A 24,839-nucleotide genomic window follows, 5' to 3' on the forward strand; every position below is an offset into this window, starting at 1 on the left:
AGTGCCGTAACACACTAGTAGATATACATCCTTAATGGATTCCAGTTGAGTACATGCTGACTTTCCACTATGGCGTTTTTAAAGGAGCAGGCCCTTAGCTTCATCTCCTGCAGCTGTTTACATACCTCCCTAATCGTGGCTGTAATGTTGAGTTAGATGCTACTGAAATGTAATTTTAGTCCATCAGCCTATATGAACAAAAAACAGAAAACAAAAATGTTTAAATGCCAATTTACTTGGGTAATCAAAGAATAAGAATTTGGTATATTAGAAATATGTTTTCTTTTTAAAATACTAATGACTTTAGGTGAGGTCTATAAAAGAAACTTGATTATGTAAGAGAAAATTTTAATACTTTAGCTCATAAAATGATGGAAAATGATTTAAATCTGAAATGTAGCTCTTAAAATTGGGAGATGAGGTCATTTTCTGATTCTGCAAAGCCAGTTGCTTATTTATAAATAGACACTGATTTAGTACCGAGATCCTTCTGTTTGTCTGTCACTCTTCCTCTAGGGCAGTCACTTATTTAATAATCCAGAGCTGCTCATAGTGGATTAAAATAAAACTATTACCAAGCTTGGAGTCGTATAGCTGGTCACCGCCTCTGGGATATACCTCCATCACTTCCAGGAGTCACAACTTCCAGTTTTAACTCTGGGTATGAAAAAAGTGCCTTGAAATAAAAAATATAGCTCCTGATAATAGATTTGGTAGCTGGAAACAACAAGGTAACAAGCAACATTTGCAATCTGATGAAAGATGATCTTAGGAAATAAAAAAGGAAGGATTAAATTACTTGGTTAAGTGTTTAAAGGAGAATTCCGGTTTTTAACACTTTTAGCCCATTTTCTGTAGTGTCCAGGTAGGATGAAATCGAATGATCGACACCAAAATTTTGACAATTGGTCCTGTCTCTGCTTTTTGGCTCATGCAGAATCCCCCCCTGGCTGCTTCAGAATGGCTTCCATAGTGCATGTCCGATAATGTCCTTAAAACAACCTTAAACGTTCTTTTTTTAAAATATGCTACTCACCGGGTCGTCAGCGCTGTTCAATGACGTTCCAAAAAAAGTTTCGTGAAGAAAAAACGTTGCTGTAGTGTTTTATTTAGCATTTTGTAAATCCCATTGAGTTCTGTTGGAATAGTCAATATCCCTCCGCCACCGGAAACGGAAATGGGGAAAAGACTACACTTAGTTGTAGTCTTTTCGCTTCACTCTGTGTACTCCGACGTCGAGGTGCTAACGTCTCTGTTAAACACTTTAAAAAACTCTGAAAATGGAATACGAAAGGTGGATTCTTGATGAGGACATATTGGACTTTGAGTTTGACGGTAGAGGATACTGTTTTGAACCGGAATATAGTGAGGAGGAGTATATAGAGACATTGTTGCCAACTAGTGGTCTGGAGTGTGCAACGCTTCAGATTCGAACGGGAAGCGGAAGTTTATATGCGGTTGTGATGTATCGGAAAAAATAGTTCTGGGATTTACAAAATGCTAAATAAAACACGGAACTTTTTTTGGAACGTCATTGAACAGCGCTGACGACCCGGTGAGTAGCATATTTTAAAAAAAGAACGTTTAAGGTTGTTTTAAGGACATTATCGGACATGCACTATGGAAGCCATTCTGAAGCAGCCAGGGGGGGATTCTGCATGAGCCAAAAAGCAGAGACAGGACCAATTGTCAAAATTTTGGTGTCGATCATTCGATTTCATCCTGGACACTACAGAAAATGGGCTAAAAGTGTTAAAACCCGGAATTCTCCTTTAAATGGTTAATTATACATTTTTTTAATATATTTAAATATGAACAATCTTTATATTAACACCAAAACACATTTTAAAAGAATCTGAACTATGTTTATAGACCTATAATAATAGCAGGATTAAAGTTTGACAAACAAACTTAAAACCTGAAAAATAGTCCGGAATCGAAATAAAAAATCATAGAGAAAAGTGACAATTTGTGTGTTTTCGATTTTACTTCATTTTAAAAACAGAAATCGTAGTTTTAAAGATTTAAATATCCATAGAGTTTAGGATTAAATACATCTCAAATAGTTTATTGGTAAAAATATGATTGTATGAGAAAATTAACGTTTAGAGTTGAAAAGAGGAACCTTTTTTAAAACTGCGAAAGGATTTTTAAAACATAACAAGTAACGTTATGAGGAGATTTAGAGGTTTTACAGTTTGGGAGGAGCAGGAAGAAGTTTTTCCCCCACACTAACTTTAAGCTGTAAAGCAGACCTCATAATGGAGTTTATTACAACAAGACCGCCGAGAATAAAAAGTTTTTTTTTTTCTTCTTCTTTCTCCAGCTTCCTTCCCAGTTGGCATTCCTCTCAGCTCAAACTGGATTCTTCTTTACTTCCTCGTCAAATGGCCTTTTCCTTAAAGAGTGGGCTCTTTGTTTCAGCTGCGATTCGCTGGCAGACATAAAAGCAGGCGTTCGACATTTGAAACTATTGTGCACGTTGGTCTGCTTTAGGCTGAGGGGGAGAAAAAAAAAAAAAAAACTTGCTGTCACTTTTCAGAGCTACCAGTGGTAGATGCGAAACCACTAGATGTACAGTTTGCTCATCATGGGACCGACGCAACTCTGTACTGCAGGGTGAACGACTCTGGTACTGCACACTGTTTGTTTTACACCCGCACCTATAAGTTCTCACTCAGTCCCACGACCTTTGACCCCTCATTCCACTGAAAATGCCTCAAACGATTTCAAAAACACCTCTGCAGCAATGAAAACACTTTTTTTTTGTCAGTGGACAGTGTTTCATAAATTTTCTGTCAAACCGTTAAAACTGGTTTTAAAATACCTCCGTAGAAACCTGTTGGTGAACTCTCACTAATCATATTCAGAGATGACTCATTTATTTCACCTGGCTGACATCATCGCTTTAAGGTGTGGCTCCCTGACGCTGTAAAACCAAATGAATCATAGATATCATGAATCAAACACAGCCTGAAAACGTAAACCTGCTCAGGATTTTAAAGAAAAGCAATGTCAGGGGGCATTTCATGAAATCCACTTAAGATGTCAGATAAAGAATTCAGGGAGCTTAAAATTCAAGGATCAGGCATGTCTATGACAGTCAGCACAGGTATCAGTGGCACCATTGCAAGTGAAGGATAAGAGTTAAGAGGCAGTTGCCTGAGCTTCCAACAGTTAGGCCTCGTCCAGACAAAGCTATGTTTGGGTGAAGAGCAAACTTTTAGGTCCCGCCAAACGAAGCAGTTGCAGAACCAACAACATGTAAACTTGCCTCCAGAATGCAGACATTTAAAGCCACACAAACTGGTGTGTTCAGTTCAATTCAGTTTATTTATATAGCGCCATTCACAACATTTCATCTCAAGGTACATTAGAGTCAGCTCAAAGTTTTCTATCTAAGGAAAACCAGATGATTGCATCGACTCATTGAGACAACAGCAATTCCTCTCACTGAGCATGCATGAAGCGACAGTAAAGAGGAAATGGCACACGTGAGCCAATACAGACCTGGTTATGGGTGCACTGAAAGAAAAAAAAACAATGGCTGACTTATTGTTAAAATTGAATTTCAGAGGCCCTTCCATTCATTGAATCCCTTTTAAACGCCACTGAATTACACCAAAACAAAAGGTTCTTTACTGACATCTGAGTTAAAGGTTAAGTGAAAAAAATGGAAAGAAAATTGCAGTTAATGACTGACTGTTAGATGCTAAATGAACTGCCTGATGATACATAGCAGTACAGTGGATGTCACCACTTCTACAGGTGCTGGTCATAAAATTAGAATATCATGAAAAAGTAGATTGATTTCAGTAATTCCATTTAAAAAGTGAAACTTGTATATTATATTCATACATTACATACAAACTCATATATTTCAGATGTTTATTTTGTTTAATTTTGAGGATTACAAATGACAACAAATGAAAACCTCAAATTCATCATATCAGAAAATTAGAATATTGTGAAAAGGTTCAAAATTGATGGCCCCTGGTGCCACACTCTAATCAGCTAATTAACTCAAACCACCTGCAAAAGCCTTTAAATGGTCTTTCAGTCTAGTTCTATAGGCTACACAATCATGGGGAAGACTGCTGACTTGACAGTTGTCCAAAAGACGACCATCGACACCTTGCACAAGGAGGGCAAGACACAAAAGGTCATCGCTAAAGAGGCTGGCTGTTCACAGAGCTCAGTGTCCAAGCACATTAATAGAGAGGCGAAGGGAAGGAAAAGATGTGGTCGAAAAAAGTGTACAAGCAAGAGAGATAACCGCACCCTGGAGAGGATTGTGAAACAAAACCCATTCAAAAATGTGGGGGAGATTCACAAAGAGTGGACTGCAGCTGGAGTGAGTGCTTCAAGAACCACCACACACAGACGTATGAAAGACATGGGTTTCTGCTGTCGCATTCCTTGTGTCAAGCCACTCTTGAACCACAGACAGCGTCAGAAGCGTCTTGCCTGGGCTAAAGAGAAACAGGACTGGACTGCTGGTGAGTGGTCCAAAGTCATGTTCTCTGATGAAAGTAAATTTTGCATTTCCTTTGGAAATCAAGGTCCCAGAGTCTGGAGGAAAAGAAGAGAGGCACTTCATCCACGTTGCTTGAAGTCCAGTGTAAAGTTTCCACAGTCAGTGATGGTTTGGGGTGCCATGTCATCTGCTGGTGTTGGTCCATTGTGTTTTCTGAGGTCCAGGGTCAACGCAGCCACATACCAGGAAGTTTTAGAGCACTTCATGCTTCCTGCAGCTGACCAACTTTTTGGAGATGCAGATTTCATTTTCCAACAGGACTTGGCACCTGCACACAGTGCCAAAGCTACCAGTACCTGGTTGAAGGACCATGGTATCCCTGTTCTTAATTGGCCAGCAAACTCTCCTGACCTTAACCCCATAGAAAATCTATGGGGTATTGTGAAGAAGAAGATGCAATACACCAGACCCAACAATTCAGAAGAGCTAAAAGCCACTATTAGAGCAACCTGGGCTATCATAACACCTGAGCAGTGCCACAGACTGATCGACTCCATGCCACGCCGCATTGCTGCAGTAATACAGGCCAAAGGAGGCCCAACTAAATACTGAGTGCTGTACATGCTCATACTTTTCATGTTCATACTTTTCAGTTGGCCAACATTTCTATAAATCCTTTGTTTTTATTGGTCTTCAGTAATATTCTAATTTTCTGATATGATGAATTTGAGATTTTCATTTGTTGTCATTTGTAATCATCAAAATTAAACAAAATAAACATCTGAAATATATGAGTTTGTATGTAATGTATGAATATAATATACAAGTTTCACTTTTTAAATGGAATTACTGAAATCAATCTACTTTTTCATGATATTCTAATTTTATGACCAGCACCTGTAGATGTGTCACTTCCTGGGAGCTAGAATCATTTAACAAAGCTTTGCCCTGCATTGACTCAACACTTCTCAAACCATTGTTCCTTTAGCAGAATTAAGGTGGCCTGGAGTATAGCTGCTCTTTTATGCATCCATCTGCATGAATGTTGCAAAAAAAAAATAAAAATAAAAAATCATCCAGGTAAACTAGAACATACCAGAAACACCAAGCGTTCATTCAACAAGTGGCTTCTGCAGACCCAGAAGCTCAGAGGTTCAGATTTCTATTAATAGCTCTTCGGGACTTTTAACCCCCCTTTTCTTTCTTTATTGGAGGAAACCAGAAAAAGAGGTACGGAAATACCAAAGATCCACTGGGACCAGGTCCAAACTCCCCCTCTGAGGTTCCCAATACATATTTCATGTTTCAGTGAAACACCTCCAGCAATCCCACTGAGCCCCACAGAGCGTCTGTCATGGATTTATTGCAGATATGATTACGTTTATTGCACCTTTATACCATCAGCAGGAACTGCTGGGTTTACAACAACCCCATAAAGCACAATTACACCACAATTTGCATGATGCATCACTGAGAAAACATGCAAATGTGTTTTAATAAAAACTATCTGCTGCAAAAGTTTCTGATCATCCAAGCTGCTCATCTGAAGATGCTTTAGAGGAGTGGGATTACTGCAAGAGTAGATGAGCTGCAGATTTCTCTTACCTCAGTGAAGAAGTTATCCATTGCTCCTTTATTTTAATCCCAGGGGATTTACTGTATGAAAACCGCGCGTCCAACTCATTCCAAGCTGAATGATTTTCAGATTGGAGCGTTTCAGCGCATCCTCTTCATTGCTGTCAGTGCGCTGCTGGATGGTCCTTCAGACAGTCCGTGTGGAGCTGCAGGAGCACATCTGCTCTTTGTTTCATGAGTTATTCATCGAGAAGGGAAACTTTCATTTCTTCTAGCCAGACTGCGTCCTGCACACCGCGCGCCTCGGCTGCGCCTGGATGTGGATCACTGCGATCTGCGCCTGTTTGGAGAGAGGTGTCAGGAGAAGGGAAGAACCGGACGGAGGGAAAGCCGGGGTAACTTTGGAGGCGCTTCTCCCAGAGAGTCCATCGCCCAACCCCCTGGACAATAATGGAAGAGCTCCTCCCTCTCCTCCTCCTCAGCCATCCTCCTCCTCTCCAGCCATCCTCCTCCTCACTGACTCCCCCTACTGTAAGGGTCAGATATTAAAATACACAGTTAAAGTTTTTTTCAGTCTTATTCAGACTAAACATTACATGTTTTAAACCAGGTTGCATCTAACTGTGTTATTTCTATCTGCTTGTTGTCTGCATGATGGGGGAAATAATAATATTTACCCCAAGGTTTATATATTTGCTTTAGTATTTTGTTCTAAAGCGCCTTTATTGAGCTTCTCAGAATAGTTTGGTAGAATTTTGACCCATTTCTTCAGCCAGGACTGATATAACTGTGTTGGGTTTAAAGGCAGCCTTTTTCACACTCATCTTTTGAGCTCATATTTATAATTCCACAAAACATTGACTTTGTTTTCTTCAAACCTTTTTACTGCTAACACTGGTCCTTTGCTGACAGTGATTGACCATTTCAAAGACCCATTATGTTCAAGCCTAACTTCCTTTTTGTTGTTTTAACATGTTACTTCAATAATTATGGTCTTTCTCTCTGATGTCACTTGTTTTCTGAGGTGCATCAGTCACTTTGGCAGTAAAACCTCCATAAAACATAATACTGCCACCACTTTACATTAGGCTTGCAACCTTTTCCACACTTCAGTTGTTTGGCCAGCCCACTGGACCTTTAGGTTCTGCTCCCTGGAGGGTAAAGTACCCGAAAAAATGTATTCTATTAAAAGTATCATTACTTCATCATATTTTTACCCAAATAAAATAAAAAGTTGCCATCCTTAAACTTACTCAAGTAAGAGTGAAAAAGTATAGTGTAACTTCACCAAGTTAAATAAAATATAAAGTTATATGCAATTTCTGGTGTTTAAAAGACTGAGATAAAAAATAAACATATAGCAAACAGTGATTACATAATAGCAAATGTAGGTGGAATGAACACTTGTCAAAATACATTGTCTGAGTTATAAAACTTACTATATTAATAGTTTATACTGCTTATTGGATTTTCAGACTCAACAAATGGAAAATAGAACTAAACCAATAAGCTTTGAGAGCGGGCAAGAAGAAAGTCTTTCTCCCCCTGCTGAATTAAAACAAGCTTGATTTTATGAAGCAAAGTTACTCACAATGCGTAGAGTAGCCAGAAATTTTACTGAAGTACTTTTTTCATATTTTTACTCAAACAAAAGTAGAAAGCACAATGCTATTAAATGACTCCTAAAAGTATTTTTCTTTACTCTTTTTTTCACTTTATGTGCGCTTTGGTGTAGTTCTGGTCATCTTTGTGAAAAGCTGTTGGATATATGGTGTTTTTGGTGGTTATGAGCATGATTATAAGGTCTGGTTCAGTGTTGCTTTGGCTGATGGCTCATCTTATTATACCTGAAGGGACGTTTTCACCCTCTCTCTTGATTTCCTGTAGCTTTACAGTCTGAGGCGTGCTCTATGTGTAGTTCAGCAGCGTCTCCCCAGATACAGTTAAAAAAAGATGGATAAAATGTCTGTTGCTTTTTTTCATGTCTTTTGGACTTTCTGTCTCAAACAATAAATGTAAGAACACACTTACTGTGCAAAATGAATCCATGGTCATAAAAACAAGAATTGTTTTAAATTTTAAATTTCTAGTATTTTTAATACCATTAAATGTAATTGTTTGCAAAATGGAGCAAAACTAGCATTTTTATTTTCCTCTTTTATGTCTCCCATTGTGCATTAAAACTAAGTCAACTGCAAATCAGATATTTGCAACTTTAGTTTATCTTCTTCCACTCTAAGGGTAACTTTAAGTGCACTAAGTTTATTATTAGTCATGACTTTAAATAACCCAAACATTAATTTTACAGATAGGAATCAGAGTAGGATAGGGCTTCCAGTCTCTGCAGTAACTTAACATTCCCAGCTTTTCATTGTCATTTGGCCAGTAAATAGTCATTGGTTATTACAGAGCACAGCTGACATGTTTTGTTAGGGCGTTTTGTTTCTGTGTTAATGTGTCTCTGATAATCTGTGAACTCCTCCTACCTTTTTCTCTCAGAGGTGGTCACTAAATGTAACAGCTTTGCACAGGTCACCTGTCACCATGGTAACACCTGACCTATAATTAGCAGTCACCGACAGAGTTTAGACAGCACTAGATGATCACAGCCTTGACCCCTTTCCTCATGAGGATTCAGGGTCAGGCTGTAGTTAGATGCAGCAGGGAGCTCCGCCCACCTTTTGTCAGTCCCTCATTAGGCTGATTGCTGCTCCACCTCCTCTCTCAACCCTTTGTGTGTAGGATTTTTGGTGCTTTGACATGTAGGTGGTGATTTAGAGTGACAGACAGATCCCTCTCTTGAGTGATGCTCCTCCACTTAGCTGCTGCATGTTTCATCCTGCACTGCTGCTTACTGATGAATTGTTTGGTATGTCTCACTGTTTAGGCCCATTTGTAGAACACTTATCTCATTAAGGTGCACTATTGGTAGGCACAAGATAAGTTGGATGTTTTATTAGGAAAAAAAAATAGTTCACAATAACAAGATTGAAGAATAGAATCAAAGACACTTGGATAAATGCTTAATGTTTGATTTTATTTAGAATAAAAGTCCCTGTTTGGGTTTAGATTTAATGCTGGTTTAGCCTAACGTATAAGGGAACTAAGCAACTTATTATGGGCAACTAGGGGCACTGGGGCCCAAAGTAAATGTTTAGTTTTGTTTGTTTTGCGTATGCAATGGTTCCTCTATGAATAAACTGTAACAAAAACACACAATTTCATGATATAGTTTTTTATTTTTTTGTGTCAATATACCTTTAATCAAGTAGAAATCGATACTCATTCTTTAATAGATTAATTAATAGGGTGAGATTGACACACTAGTGATATTTCATGAAACTCAGTCAGAAAAGTCAGACTTAGATGCCAAATTCTGACTCAACTTAGATACAGCATGTTAAGTCCCCATCATTGGGTTTCACTAAAATGACAAATGTTTGGTAAATGGCACTAATTCAGGACAGGTTCAACTAATCAGTATTGTCTCTCACATCAGCAGACCGCAGTGGACCATGGGAAAAGTGAATGTGTTCTGTATTTTATTGGTAAAAAGGTAAAAGAGCTCAGAAAATGTAAATGATTGTAGGAAAATTTTGTTAAATATTCCATTTAATCCAGCATGGAGAGCTTAATCGTAACTTTAGTCCCACACAGCCTTCAATAAAAAAAATCTTAGTCAGCAAGAATCTTGCTTGGCCTAAAATAAAGGCAGCATATTGTAATCCAAGAAGCTAAGACTTCTTCCACAGATTTAGCTATCCTAATTAAACCAGCAGTGAGAATACAGGTGAAAACAAAGTACAAAAAGCTCATCCAAAATGTTAACTCTGATAAATCACACTGTCTTTATTTCAAGAAAGCAACAAAAATATACATACACTTGGAATCTGGACTAGATTTTTACGTAAAAAAAATTGTATTCATATACTTATATTAATTGAATTGCAGCCGCAAAAACAAGCAAACAAAAAAAAGTAATGTAACAAAGACTAGGGAAGCGGCCCTAAACAGTTAAGGAATGATTGGAGTTGTTCTGTGGGAGACCTGAGGTCCAGTTCAAGTGTTTAAGGAAATGTATGTTTCTTCAGAAATTAGTAACGTTAATGCAGATATGTGTCAGGTGACAAGAAAGGGTTATTTTGATCTCATAAGAAGCGGGATGCACAGTCACTCCCTCAGTCCTTCCAAGGTTCTTTTCAGAAATATATTATATTTATATATTTCATTTATAAATTCAGCTAATGCCGATCTGTTTGCCAAAGTTAAAAAGAAAATTGTGACTATTATATATATCACATTGCATAAAATAAATTTTGTGTTGTGTAGCTTATAACTTGTTGGCATTTCTGATGGCACCATGCATTTGGGCCAAATGGCGATGTTGATAATCGCCTTTCTGTAACGGTCTGATCCCCCTGGTCCTGGATTCAACAAAGAAGACGCCTAGCTTGACCTTGGTTGGTTCCAATCTTGTCCCGACCAGGTTAAGTATACTGGGTCAATTACCATAGTAAGATGTTCTGTAGCATCAGAGGACCTCTTCTCCTCACTCAGCTAAAAATGAGACCCGAGTTCTACCTGAATCGCTGGGTAGCTTCGATGGTGATCTGCTCTCTTCCTGAGACCTTTGCATTTGCAGAGCAAAGCTTTTCCAAACTCACATTTATAAAGAATGACCTGAAACCTTCCATGACAAAGGAATGATCCAGTAGTATGATGAAAAAATTCAGCAACCAACTCCCTCACAATGATGTCATCATTGACTTTGCAAACAGAGGCGCTGTGAAGCACAGGTTTAAAGGAGTGATTAGAGTTAGAGAGGTTTATGTCTTTAATAGAGCTTTTACATATAGTTGCTTACATTAAGGAGCTAGATATTCAACTTTACATCTTATTTTATTTTCTACCTGGTATTTAGAAACATTTCATTTGCGTTATTTAAATAAGTAACTTAAAAATAACTTAATAACAAATCTGGTTTCTTTGCTGTTTTTGTACTAAAGGTTTGTTTGAACATTGCTATTATAGTTGAAACCACATTGAAACACAGCATTATACAGAAAATAAACTGCATTCTAGTTTAGTTCATTACTTTTAGCATAGAAAATAGGAGACTGTGCAGCAGCACTGACAAAACCACAGTGGTTTTATTTTAGATGTGTGAATGATCGGTTTATTAGAACATATTAGGACACTGTTTAGTAGAATATTTATTTATTCTCCCACTTTCCCCCATTTGTGCTGTTCTGTTTAGCAGGGCCGACCGAAGCTTTCATGGGGCTGTGAGATACAGTTGATAGTGGGAACCTCTAGATGTATGAAAACTGCTGTGCATAGATTTCCTTTAAAATTCAAATCTGTTTGATCTTAAATTCATTTTATGATCAACAAAAAGAAAGGTTAAAATCTTCTCTTCTTTGCTCCTTATCCCTACCCATTGTTTTCTCTCCAGCTCACTAAGAGTTCCGGGTCTGTTTGCCCCAACCCCTCCAGTCGCCAAAGCTACATGGAAAAAATCCCTTAGAAGTGGGGTATTTGATGAAAAGGGTGATGCACCCACGTCCTGAGCTCTGCAACAAGCTCCTACAAGTGCATCAGCTTTATTAATCCTCAGACGACTGGCATTTTCCTCAAGTCCAATCAGCATTCCCTTTGTCTGTGGAGTGGCTGATCCAAACAATAAAGATGTTTTTTAATAACGATAATTAGCTTCTTTAATGTTGAAGGATTATTTAGTTTCAGGTTTTATAACTTATAATCTTACTGGAATTCATTCTGCTTTCGTTAGACTAATGTTTGTTACTCTTAATCTTCTCCAATAAGCTGAAAACCTCTTGAAAGAGTCGAAGGTCCTTCTAAAAAGCCCCAAATTCTCCTTAAAGACTCCTTGAAGCAGCTGAAGGACCCGTCAATGAACGAGGAGTGGAAGGACAAAAAGGAAGAAATTCAAAACATGTGAAGTCAAATCAGTTTTTTTGTAGCTTGCAGAAACCTGATCTATTTCAAATAAATAACACATATAACATAAACTACTCTGTTTGTAAAGAGATACATTGAAATAAGACAATACTGTTGGACAAGAGATAAAGTCCTTCCCATAAACCCTTTCTTTCTGACTCAAAACATGGATGTTTATCAGAATCTTACAGAAACAGAAGCAGGATGGATTAGTTAATCAGAAAGAATTCAAATATGCTGCAATTCTGGGCTTTTCTGCAGCAGAAAAAAAATGCAAAAAATAGACTATGAATGAATCACAACTCTGACTTTATCCTGGCTTTGTTCAGGTTCCTGTAATTTGGATCAAAGTTATTTTGCTACAATAAAAGTTTTAAGACTTGTTATTCTAGCATGACTTTACCCTTGAGTTACAGCTCTAAAATAAAATAGAGCTTTCCCCATTAAAGTAGAAGATTCTTTGCACAAACACAAGGCTGCATTTAGATTAATTCTTAACATATTAAAAAGCAAAAGTAATGCAAGCTGTTAAGTTCAATGGATAAGTTTTTTCTCTGTATTGTGAAAACCATTCAGAACAATCTGTGCTGTATAATTAACTCCTAAATGATGGAGCTTCCTGTAGTTTGTCATGACTGGTCCTCACCACATCAACTAAACCGAACGCTTCAAAGCTGCTTTAAAATGCTTCTTCCTTCAGCCTCAGGCCACATTTTACATCAACACGTTCCTCAGCTTACTGTGTGGTAACAACAAGCTCCTTATCTTGTTCATCAAAGGTGTGGAAGTGGAGTAAATCCATCTGATGCTGAGGAGAAGGCACAGGAAGTAAGACCCTACCAGATGACAGTTCCCTGTTAGCTTGGGCTCCGACTGCTGCTGGATTTTTTTTGTAAAGATTGCTCAACACTAAACCACTTGGTCTTAAATGTCCCTACATGCTGTTGTACAATAATAATCACATAAAGCAACCAGAACAACAGAACTTCCAGCTAGAATAAGGATCCAAATCACACACTACAGATGTTAAAAGTGGGTTCATAACCAATTTTCATGATCATAATACAGGTCCTTCTCAAACTATTTGCATATTGTGATAAAGTTAATTATTTTCCATAATGTAACGATAAAACTTAAACATTCATATATTTTAGATTCATTGCACACTAACTGAAATATTTCAGGTCTTTTATTGTCTTAATATGTATTTTTGTCCGCAAAGAAAAATACTTTTTTTCAGAAACACAATATGGAATAGTTAAAAATAATTGCACAAATAGTTGATTTTAAAAATGCAAACTGTAAAACAAAAAAATTAATAAAGAAGGGATTCTTTGATGTATTTATGGTCTAAAAACTGACTAAAAACACAGCTCCAACTGTGTGTCAATAGGGCCCCTATTTCAGCATTTCTGCTTCCCTATCTAATCAGTTATGAAATTGTGGCTCTTAATTTTATGCTCTAAAAGTAGGAGCTACAGTTTATCATCTTATAATACTTCATTTAGAGAATTATAGTATGTATTTCTCTGGTTTTCTGAAAGCAAGGTTGATTTGTATCTTTAAATTGTCCCAAAAGGTTGTGTGTCTATGTCTTGCCCTGTGATGGACTGGTCACCTGTACCCCACCTTTCACCCAAAGTCTGCTGGGGGAGGCTCCAGCCCACCCAGACATTGATGGCCAACTTGTAGAAGGTGGATTGATGTTTTATTTGGTTACTCTTACAAAGCCAAGTTATTAACCAATTCTTAGTGGCACATAACTATCCAAACTCAAATGTATACATTGCACAAACAAAATGAATTAAACACCTTTATCATTTGACTCTAGTTTTACAACTGCTTATAAGATATTGGTGATTATAGTTTGAAACAAAAACAAACATTTTAGAATGGGTAATAGCTATATTTGTTTATTTCTTTAAAAGCGTTTCTTTTACTTAAAGCTGGGAATCGACAGCACCAACTTTAGCTGTTTGTCGATGTCCCTTTCAGGTCAGAATTTTTCCCCTGTTACATCAGTCATGGGGAGATAAATGTAACAGAAATCAACAGAGTTCCAGGGGCTCCAGGGGCTCCAGGGGTGAGAGGTTTAACTCAACTCATTCTTTCTCTGACTGGAGGTCTCCCACTTTTCTTTCTCAAGGTGAATCTGCTTAACTTCCTGCTAAAGGTTTGTTTGGGTGAACTGACCCTTTAAGATAAACACAGCTGAGCCTGATTGGAGCCGTCAGAGTGTTTGGAGTTAGACAGACTGTGGGATCTGGTGTGTCAGTGGGTAAATGTATGACCTGTACCTTCCAGAACAAACAGACCTGAACTGAATGATCCGGTCCTCACTGTACATACATTTTAGAGCACTAAGTCTCTGTCCTAAATACAGTTAGTACTTTAGAGGATTTCAGATGTTTTCTCTTTCTCTGTGTTTATATCTTATATCACAGATATAAATCTGTGTGAGACAAAACTACTGAGTTAAAAATTAACAGCCAACACTGGAGGTGCTTTGAAAAGTCAACTGAAACAGAGCTGACTGAAAGCTTTAGTTCTTTGCAAACACTACCACCTAGCGTCCAAGATTAGCTACTACAGACAGAGCAGTGATTAAAGCAACTAGAACAGCTTTAATGTTTGCATTTTTTCCCCTGTTCAAAATGATACTCAAATCCAAACTCTTTTTACCGACAGAAAGCAAAATCTTAATTAGGTCAATTTAAAATTATGGTTTTAATTTAAGGGATTAAGGAGGTCTTCGTACCAACCTGTCCCTCTATTTAAGAAAGGGACCGGAGGGTGTGTTCCAACTAAAGAATCGGAATCAGAATCCAGTTTATTGCCAAGTAGGTTTGCACTTACAAGGGATTTGACTTTGTGTTGTTGGTGCAGACAAAAAACAAAATAAGATAGAATATATATATACACAGAAGCTATATACACACAGTAGACTGTGCGTTAATGTAACGCAGAAATCCTGAATGGGGGAGAGAAACATTGTCCACGGGCGGCTCTTGGCCTTGTTGATAAGGCCAGTAGCATGGGAAAAAACTGTTTTTGTGACGGGAGGTTCTGGTCATGATGGACCGCAGCCTCCTGCCAGAGGGAAGTGACTGAAATAATCTGTGACTGGGGTGTGAGGGATCAGCCACAATCTTCCCTGCACGCCTCAGAGTCCTGGAGGCGTGCAACTCCTGGAGAGATTGCAGCCAATCACCTTCTCTGCAGACCGGATGACACGCTGCAGTCTGCTCTACAGAGGAATCACAATCTTAAGCCTCCCTGGTGAGATCTATTTCTGGGTTCCAGAAAGAAGGGTCTCTCGGATAGTTGAATCTTGGATTCAAGAGGAGCAGTGTGGTTTTTGTCCTGGTCATGGAACACTGGATCAACTCCACACCCTCAGCAGGATGTTGGAGGGTGCATGGGAGTTTGCCCAACCAGTCTACATGTGTTTTGTGGATCTGGAGAAGGCATTCGACCATGTCCCTCGGGGGAGCCTGTGGGGGGTACTCCGGAAGTATGGAGTACCAGGCCCTTTAATAAGGGCTGTTAGGTCTCTGTATGATCAAATCATCATCCAAACCAACCAGGCCGTGTGTTAGAAAGTAATCTACAGACATTGAAAATTTTTTTGAGTGCAAGTCACCATTTTTTGAATTTCCATGGCCAAGCCCTAAACAGTTCTCTGTTCCTTGATATTATCGTTGGATTCTTTCTATGCTCATGGTTTTCCAGTTTTTCATGTGTTCATTTTTACCTTGAGTCAGTTTTCTTTAGTAGATTTTGACCTTACAGCTCCATTTAGCTCCATGTTTGTGCTCCACTCTCTGCTCCTGCTTCCTAATCATCCTCATCCATTCCACCTGCTTTATTAGTTTCCAGCTGCAGCAGACAATAGCCTACTCTAACAGGTCTGTTTCATTCAGTCCTCACAGGTTTTTTTAGTCACCACCAAGCCTGTCACAGTTTCTTTGTCTGTTTCTGAAATATCATACTTGGCTCGAAGCTTGTAAATTCACTTATTAAAACTTTTCACCATGGTTCCTCTGTCTACACTTCGGTTCACTCCAAGAACCATTAATTCTCTGACAGTCATTGACTTTCATCAGCCAGGAAAGGGTTGCATAACCAAAGATTAGAGGCTTGTCAAGATGCATTCAGACCTAACGCGGTGTCCGTAGCGATGGTGTTGGATCTACATGGTACACCTTTGCAAACTGATGGCTGTCACCACTCCACTCTCACCTGCTACTTGATAGATCTGGGGTGCTGTCAAACAGCAGGGCCCACATGGAGAGAGTGGTGAAGTAGAAAAGAACGTTTCCATCGTGTCACTATGGAGCTAGAAGGGTCTCAGTATTCACAAACTCATCCACACATGCACAGGACAAGATCCACACATGCACAGTATATTTATATATATATATATATATATGATTTGTCTTAGTTTCAAAACATTGATAATGTAGATATGAAAGGATTTTACTATATTATTGTTGATATTAAAACATCTAACACTTCTTGTGACATGTCGAGGAGGAAGAATAGACTGACTGCTTCGTGAAGCACCCAGTCATTTGCAGAGAGGGATAGGAAAAAGAAGGAGCCGTCTATGAAGGACTATAAGTGTTTTGGGGGGAATCGATGTTTTTGACCAGATAATTTGATCATTTTCTTCATGTAGAAAAAACAGGTGGTTGATCTGTAAAATGCTAAATCCCTTTGTGACTTGGTGGACAATGCTGTAATAAACAGCTACCTGTTTTCACAAGGAGCTGTGTGGCCGACTGGATCAGCAGCTGCTGATGACCCACCAGACTTTCAGGAGCAGACAACAAGTAGCAGAGGCCTGTTGGCACATCAGGATGAATTAAATGCAGGGTGTTTTGGAAATGAACTCTGTTCATGTGTGAGGGGTGTAAAATCCCTCTGTGAGTGATAGTGGGCAGAAAATGTCATACGTTCAATAACTGCTCCTCAGATCAGATCGAGAACTAATCTTTACTCAGTGTCTGAAGTTCCTGTATGTTAAATGATTTATCATAGATAGGCTCAGGTTGTTCCTGTCATTTTTTTGTCTTCCGCTTTTGTATCTTGATAAAGAATATTATCTCAATTTGTGTTTATCGGTTATAAAATATAGGAAAAAACAGATGATATTTTTTGTTGTTCATAACACTTTTTATTGTTTGAACATTGTCTTCTGAACCTTACAGTGTGTTTTTTATTTGTCGGGTTAACTTCAAAGATTTCATTACATTTCATTTTGTAAATATGTTTTTTTTTTTCTCAAATGGGTCATGGGTGGTTAGAAAAGTTGGATTCTAAATGATTTCTCATTTTTCTGTTGATTAATTCCACATCTTAAGAATTTACTTAGTTAAAATAGACTTATTTTAGATAAATTAGTAACTTAAGGGTTGTAATGATGTCTTTCATATTGAAATGCTCTTAAAAATGGCTCTACAGCATGTCAAAAAGTAAAAATGTGCCATGGCAAATTTGCATCATAAAGGATTAAATTCATTTGGAGCAACACGTTGTGATTAAATGCATAACAGACAATCCTCCAAAAAGGGTTTATTTCAAGTTAAATAGGCTCATTGGACACAGTTATCTTCATCGTAAACTCTGACGGCATCAACAAGTGCATCCAGCAGTCCAACAGGTTCCAGGATGGCAAGGATGCGACCACCTGCTGGTGGCGCTCGAATTCAATAAAACCGAGGGAGACCAGATGAATTGAGTTTAGTAAAACCTGCACGAAAAAAAAATGCGCATTCCCAATGAGCTCTTCAGCGCCTTAGTGAATATTTGCGCCAGAAAAAAATAATCTGCACACATCAGAAAACAGCAGGAAAAAACTCTTCCTTTTCTGTTAACAGATTTAAAAATCAAGTCCTTATCTTGATCATGAGAATTATGTTCACACTGAGTAAAATACATTCACATCATTAGGTCAGTTTGACCGCTTCGACCATTTTGCCAACATAACTTTTATGAAATTAAAACCCCAAAGCCTTACAACATCAGTACAAAGATTTATATAGATTCCACTTCCTCATGTGGTAAATTTTTTTTGATTGTGCTGCTGCACAGTTTGCCGCGCGTGCACGTACAATCGGGATCCGAGTGCGCGCAGCGGAGGAGAGCCGAACGGTGAAGCAGGCACAAGCCGCCGAGCGCGCAGGGAGAGCCGCAAACAGAGACTGCGAGGAGCGCAGAGGGAGCGTCAGAACTTCAGTGCACACGGTAAGAAGCTCGGATGTTGCTTCATGGTCGTGATTATGTCCCCATAAGGAAGATCCTACATGGGTCTACTGTATTTTTAAGCTTTTGTCATGTTTTTTTCACGTGTCCTTCTGATGAGGAAGACGCACAGTGCGCTTCTTTCATGGAAGCATGTCAGACAATAGATGCATGAGATGTGATGACATAAAGTCAGAGAAAATATCTGGAAATGTTTCTGAAATTTCAAACATTGAGTTTAAAATTTCCTAAATGTGCACGCGCCTAGAAAAAGGGGTGTGTCGGTCTGAAGTAACGCGCCTAGACACCGATTGTGGATTTTTCTACTTTTATTGATGGGAATGCGCCTCCACGCGCTCCATTTATGCTGCTTTAAAAAAAATTGATTTATTGAATTAAAGTTCTTTATTGTTCCACAGATTATAATTCCTTAGGTTGCTGAAATTAGATTAGGAGGTGGATGCTGTCTGGATTTCCACCCAGAAATAAAGCCCGTCATCAGTGTCTTGTCTACATGTTTCTCTCACTCTGCGTCCGTAATCGCGTTATGTCACGATTCCTATGAATTATTGATGCCACATTCCTTTTTTTATTGCTCTGGGAAGAGACGGGGGGGGGGGGAGGATGGAAGAAGAGGGGGAGGTGGGGGGTGGGATGGAGATGGTTGGGGCACCTGAGTCTTCTTCCCCCCATCCACCTCCTCACATCCATGCATTTCAAATGTTTCCGCAGTTGTTGCTGCGTCTCCTCACCAGTTATTTCTGCACACAGTCAAACTTTATCAGCCTTCCTTTCCTGTTAATTGCCTGGTCCTTTGTTTGCCGCGGCACGCATGCGCACTAGGGGCAGGGTGTGGATGGGAGACGCGCCACCTTGCCTGTAAATCAGGATCGAGAGAAGGAGGAGGAGGAGGAGGATGCTTTTCTCCCTTTTTTTTTGTTCGGTTCGCTGTTATTGCGGAAAAGAAACGTTAATGTGGTGTTTGAAGGACTTGTTCTAAAACGAGCCTCTGCATGGTATCTAAATATAAAGAATTTGATTTGCGATTAGTGTGTGAACTGAGCCGCTCTTCTATAGACAACCGTTACCTGCTCAGGGAGATGCGCTTCTTCATGCACACAAACTGCTTCAATAAAATCCAACAGTGGAAAATTGACCAACTCTATGAATGCAACCAGAATTCCATCTATGAATTCCAAATTTAGTCAGATCCATTTCAATAAAAATCCTAAATACATCCATTTTATTTTATTTTAACTGCATTTTTTCCAATTTCTTTTGATTTCATGCTTATCTGAATTAAAATTTGGCTAATAATTTTTTTATATAACTTGTAAATATTCATCTTTTAAATATACTGTATTTTAAATTGTTTTTATTTTAATTTGTTAGCCATTTTCAATAATCAAATTTTTTTTTTTACTTTATATTAAGTATTGATTTATTAAGTTTTAATGAAATTTTCTTTTCGCTTGACTTTTTTAAATTTAACTGAAGATATATTTTGGGCCGACCAATAATATTTGATCACTACCTGCAGTATTTCAGCACTAGCCGTGCCTAACACTGCTATCAGTATATTATTTTAGCTAATAAGGTGACCTCCGAGTCAGGCGAGCAGACACGCCGCCGTGATACTTCGCTAACATGTTTGTATTTACTTTTGAGGCCATGTGCAGAAGTAGGCAACACAAATCTATGCAGCTGATCCAGAAAACACATCTGTATGACTGAGAAGATGTGCGCGACGCCTGCCATGCCAACATTTCTACCTGTATCTGCTTACTTATACAACCTGAAGGCATGTTTTAATTTGTGCTGCGTTTCTTGTTAAAAGCTGTGCACGCGCATGCTTCTGCAGTCTGAACGGCTTCTTTAAGCTGCTGCTCTCTGCTCCTGTAAGCTCAGCTGAGTGATAAGATCGGAGCTCGACCTCCACTGTTCTTGCTCAATCTCCTTCCTTCCTTTGTGAATTTCTTGGAAACTGACCACTCTTCACAGCCTGTTGTTTAATTCTTGCTAAAGCAATTTGCAGCAGCACCAAGGCAGAAATATGAAGTGTTTACTGTGTTTAATGCTCTTATCACAGTTGACTTTCTTAAACCCGATATGGCTTTGGGCTGCATGTAGCCTTAATGTTTTAGTCTCACTGCTGCACATCGGCCGGTCAGGAATGAGGAACTCTAAGGTTTCAATTTCCTGTTTGAGGAAGCATGACTGTGTATTAAAAGACTGTAAACTTTTTTTTCAATGTTTATTTTGGTGCTGTTAAAGCTGAAGTGCAATCAAAGAGCAGAGGAGGGTTCAAAGATGACTGGTGCTGTGTGACAAATGGAAGAATCAGGTTCTCCAAAGTTTCCTCTTTTCAACAAGTTTTGTTGTTACTTTGCTTTCTGTTGACATCCAAAGGGGATTTATTTTCCAGTTTCCATAAATGACTTCATGCACCATAAATATTGTTGAATTTAAACTGTCAGGCATGAATAGAAATATTTCATCCAGAGCTGTAAAGAACTTTTCACCTTCTTACATATCTATCTGTACTTTAATGATTTAGATTCAGATAATCAGACACAGAGAAAAATGCACTAAATACATGTGCACTCCATCATTCCTCTCGAAAAATGCCTTACAGCAAGCCACACTGAATGTGTGTATGATCTTTTAATGCATTAAGACAGGTCCACTCTTATTTTGAAATGCGGCTGATCCACCTTACTTACCCCATCACTGACTTCCTGTCTATATCATCTTTTTTTTAGAAATTGATGAACTTTACTCCATCGTCATTCAAAATTAGACCCCACCCTATCTCTGACAGATGAGGGAGGGAAAGCTCTCTGCCATGCCGCAGCTCAGCTGATAGAAATTACTGCATCAACTACAATGGCTTCTATTTGCAATGGAAAAGAAAGCAAACGTATGGCAGATTCTGTGATGGTTACAGGTTGTGCACCCATTCATAGTAGAAATGGCTATGAATATTAATTACTGACAGTGAGTCTGAAATAAACCTACAGTAGAAGAACTTTGGACAATTCCTTTCAGAGTATTGTTAAAAAAAAATCACAATATCTGAAGTTTTTCAACCATTCAATTTAATGTTATGTAAAAACATTTTAATGGGTTTCCATTTAAAATTTTATTGTTCTATTTAGAGATTCAAAGATAGACCTCATGGTGCGCAGGATCATTGTCCGGTTGTGTGTTCTAGGTGCTCCTGAGCTTACAGTGCAAAAAATGTAAATCTAAATAAGTAGTTTTTTCTTTGAATAAGTGCATTTTTCCTGGAATTTAGGAGGTAAGTGAGACACTTTGCCAATGGAACAAGAGAATTTAAATTAAAATGAGAAAATTGCATTGTCTTATTTCAAGTTCATGTAATCTAATTGCCTTGTGTTGCTGTCACTGTGCAGATTAACTGCTACAACAACCATGTTGTTAACTTTGAGCAGAAATGATCAGCTGCCTCAGATAACCTCTCACTGATTGTAGAAAGTGGGGGTGTTGTTTAGTTGGCAGGATTGGCGCAGTCAAGGAAATGGCTTCCTCGAGGGGAGGGGCTTATAATTTTTCATTATAAAATAGTGGTGGGCGCCTCAAAGAGCTGAATTCGCATAATTTAAATAGACATGCATAAATCAAGCATAGTATTACTTTTGGGCATGATTTTGATGAAGAAAAAGCATTAGTACCATAGTTAAAAAAAAAAGAGGAAAAAAAAGTTAACGCTGCCTAAGTCCTTTAATAGCATTGATAATAGCACAGTGTCTTTGAAGCAAGTACATTGAAAGATAAAGGATTGCCTTTCAAAGAAAGTAGTACACAGACATTTAATCATCCAAACAACTGTTTGGCTTTTGAATAAACACTAATCTGACTTTTTTTAATGATCTCTGAGCTTTAGGCCTTTAGCTTTATCTTTGACATGTCCTGCAGTTGGTGTTTCTTAAGCAAAAGTGCAGCAGAATTAATTCAGCTCCCCGCCGTGTCCATCCCATCCCCTCCAACAGTTTGATGGCGATGCATCATGTCCTCGTCCTCGGCAGGTCTTTCACCGAGAGCACCATCTGTCACATCGTGCCTCGTCTTCCAGGAAATTACAGCTCGTACCAAAAGCGACAACATTATCTGATATGTACCCCTGTGGGGTCGCAATGGATGAGCTCGGCTGAATCTCGGCTTTGCTCTGTGTTGAATCCCAAATCCACTCAGTTGTCCTGGTGGATGTTTAATCAGTGGGCGAGGGCAGATAAAGGGACAATCCGGCTGCCTGTGCTCTTCTCTGTGGAGCGGACTGATTTCTTCCTAAGAGCTGACCAGACGGTGGCAACACTCGCATACTTATGAGATTTTGATAACCAATCAAATCTCATTTTTATCATGCCAAGGACACTGGCACCTGTTAATGCCCGAAGGAGCATTTTCAGAGAAATAAACACTCCTGCTTAAAGATTAGGGGAAATTTTTTTAGAAATACAACCTGCGAGTGATTTACTTTTAATATGTGACCCTTTAGACATGTTGAACAACAGATGTGAAAAGCCAGGAGTGGAGCAGACGTTTCTCTTATAGTCTGTGCAGGACTTAATAATTAACTGCAGGTATTTTCTGACTCACTTGTACAGATGGAACTAAGAATCTATAGTATAGCAGCCATTTTGTTTGAAGGACAAAATGCAAACAAAATGAGCTATTTCTCTGGTTTAAATTAAAATGGGGGTTTAAATGGTGTGGACACAAAGATTTATTAGACATCTTCATGTCAATGTGCATAAATCAAGAGGGTTGGCATTAAAGATTAGGTTGTGTATGACTCAAATGAGTGTCATTGAATTGCTAATTTATTCAATTTAATAGAAAAGCTACAAAGCTGGATAGGCATTATGAATAATTTTCATTTCCTTTAATTGTGACAAATGATCTCAGACTCTCATGGTGGTGAGCAGCAGATCTAATTTTAACAGCGACAAACATGCAGACTTTATCTATAGAGTGGGGGACACTTTTATTACACCAGTGAAATTATTTAAACCCTTTAAGTCAATTAAATGGTGTTTTGATTGAATAGAAAACATTCAGGAATGTCAAAGAGTTTATGATACTACGCATCCTAAGAAGGTTCTCTGATCCTTTGGTGGCGAAACAGGAGCATCATTCTCCAAGATACTAACAGTCACAACCTTCTTCTTTATATTGTCATCCTTTGGTTTTGCAGTGTTTGGTGCCTTTAAGTTTGTTTTCGATGTGGGGTTGTCATAGGTTAAAGAGAGGGGACACTAGAGCTGTAATTAATAATCGTTTTATATCAATGCATCGATCCAACAGCTGGCGATCCGATGCATCGACACGTCCGCAAGTATTGATTCATGGTTTCATAATTGTATCCATTTGCTCCTGGAACAACTTTGCTATTTTTGTTATTTGCTGTTTTTTCTTTAATAAAATTCATAACAATATTACAGCTTTCAATGATGTATTTAAAATTTTGAAACATTGTTTAGCCAGTAAGGTAAAAAACATAACAAAAAAAACAAACAATCAAACTGTATCGTGGTGTATTCCTCAGTATCGAAAATAATCGAATCGTTGGGTCAGGAAATCGATACTGAATCGAATCACCATGATAGGTGTGATTTACACCCCTGGGGGACACTCTGGTTAGGTCATAGGGAATCCCTGAGAACTGAACGACCATGGACTTGCACCTTCATACCAAAGAGCTCAGTACCCCAGGAGCATCTGTGCTAACGTGATATCCATCTCCCTGTCTGTACACCAGCCTTCAAGACTGCGTTCAAGTGGTTAGATAAATAATTTTTAGTTTTTGTCTCTTAGCCTTAATATAGATATCTAAAGGGGATGTACTCGGGGCTAAAGGCAGACAAAATGTATATTTGTCTAAATTGGGATAGCATACAGAATTAATCCTCTAAATTATGTCTGATGTTGAGATATCTACAGTACAGTTCAGGTTGGATTATCTCGATAAAAGAATATTACATCAAAACAAGATTAGAGTTTAAGCCTTGCTAAACTTACAGACCATGTCCCAATTAGGCTCAGTCAGGAGACTAAAAGTTGAACGAAACACACAAGCTGCAGCAACAACACTATAAGGAAGCAAGTCTCTGTTTTCTTGTCTAAAATGGAGCGTGTTAAAAGAAGCATTTCCACAAGCTGCAAGCCCATTTTAATTTCCCAGTCTGACTGATGAACGGCGTCTCTGCTTTTTTTTTTGGTTTGTGTCTTTTTTCACGCATAAAGATGAAGAGCTGCCAGGCCTCGGTGACGTTGCCGCCACTCGCTGCTCTTTGTGCGAATCTCAAACGGCGCGTAGACGGAGTCTGAAAATAATGAGAGGGAACAACAGAGTTTAGACTCGTAGGTGCTCGGCCTCCTCGCATCAGTGTTGCAGTCCCAGTTCTGTCAGCTCCCATCAACCACTGAGAGACACAGGAAGGAAGCAAAATTACAAGAAGATCTCTGAACTGGATTCCTTCCCTCCCCGAGTCTGAGCCACAGTCAGGGGGGCTGTCAGAACTACTCAGTGATGTGTGAATGGTGGGAGACAGTCAGG

General features: G+C 38.7%; 2 protein-coding genes across 2 annotated transcripts in view; one reads left to right on the forward strand and one right to left on the reverse strand.

Annotated features, from left to right (window-relative positions):
* The window catches only part of myo10 (myosin X), a 128,653-nt gene extending 122,166 nt beyond the window's left edge, over positions 1 to 6,487 (reverse strand). Inside the window, exon 1 of the mRNA XM_038286165.1 lies at positions 6,083 to 6,487. Within this exon, the coding sequence (XP_038142093.1) occupies positions 6,083 to 6,103 (21 nt within the window). The 5' untranslated portion in view covers positions 6,104 to 6,487. The remainder of the gene's footprint in view (positions 1 to 6,082) is intronic.
* An 11,622-nt stretch (positions 6,488 to 18,109) lies between these two features.
* Positions 18,110 to 24,839, forward strand: part of basp1 (brain abundant, membrane attached signal protein 1) — a 62,207-nt gene continuing 55,477 nt past the window's right edge. The window contains exon 1 of the mRNA XM_038286157.1: positions 18,110 to 18,262. The gene's annotated coding sequence lies outside the window, so the exon portion shown is untranslated. The remainder of the gene's footprint in view (positions 18,263 to 24,839) is intronic.

Source organism: Cyprinodon tularosa, unplaced genomic scaffold (assembly GCF_016077235.1).
Source record: "Cyprinodon tularosa strain WSP-4 unplaced genomic scaffold, ASM1607723v1 ctg221, whole genome shotgun sequence".
Lineage (NCBI taxonomy): Eukaryota > Metazoa > Chordata > Actinopteri > Cyprinodontiformes > Cyprinodontidae > Cyprinodon > Cyprinodon tularosa.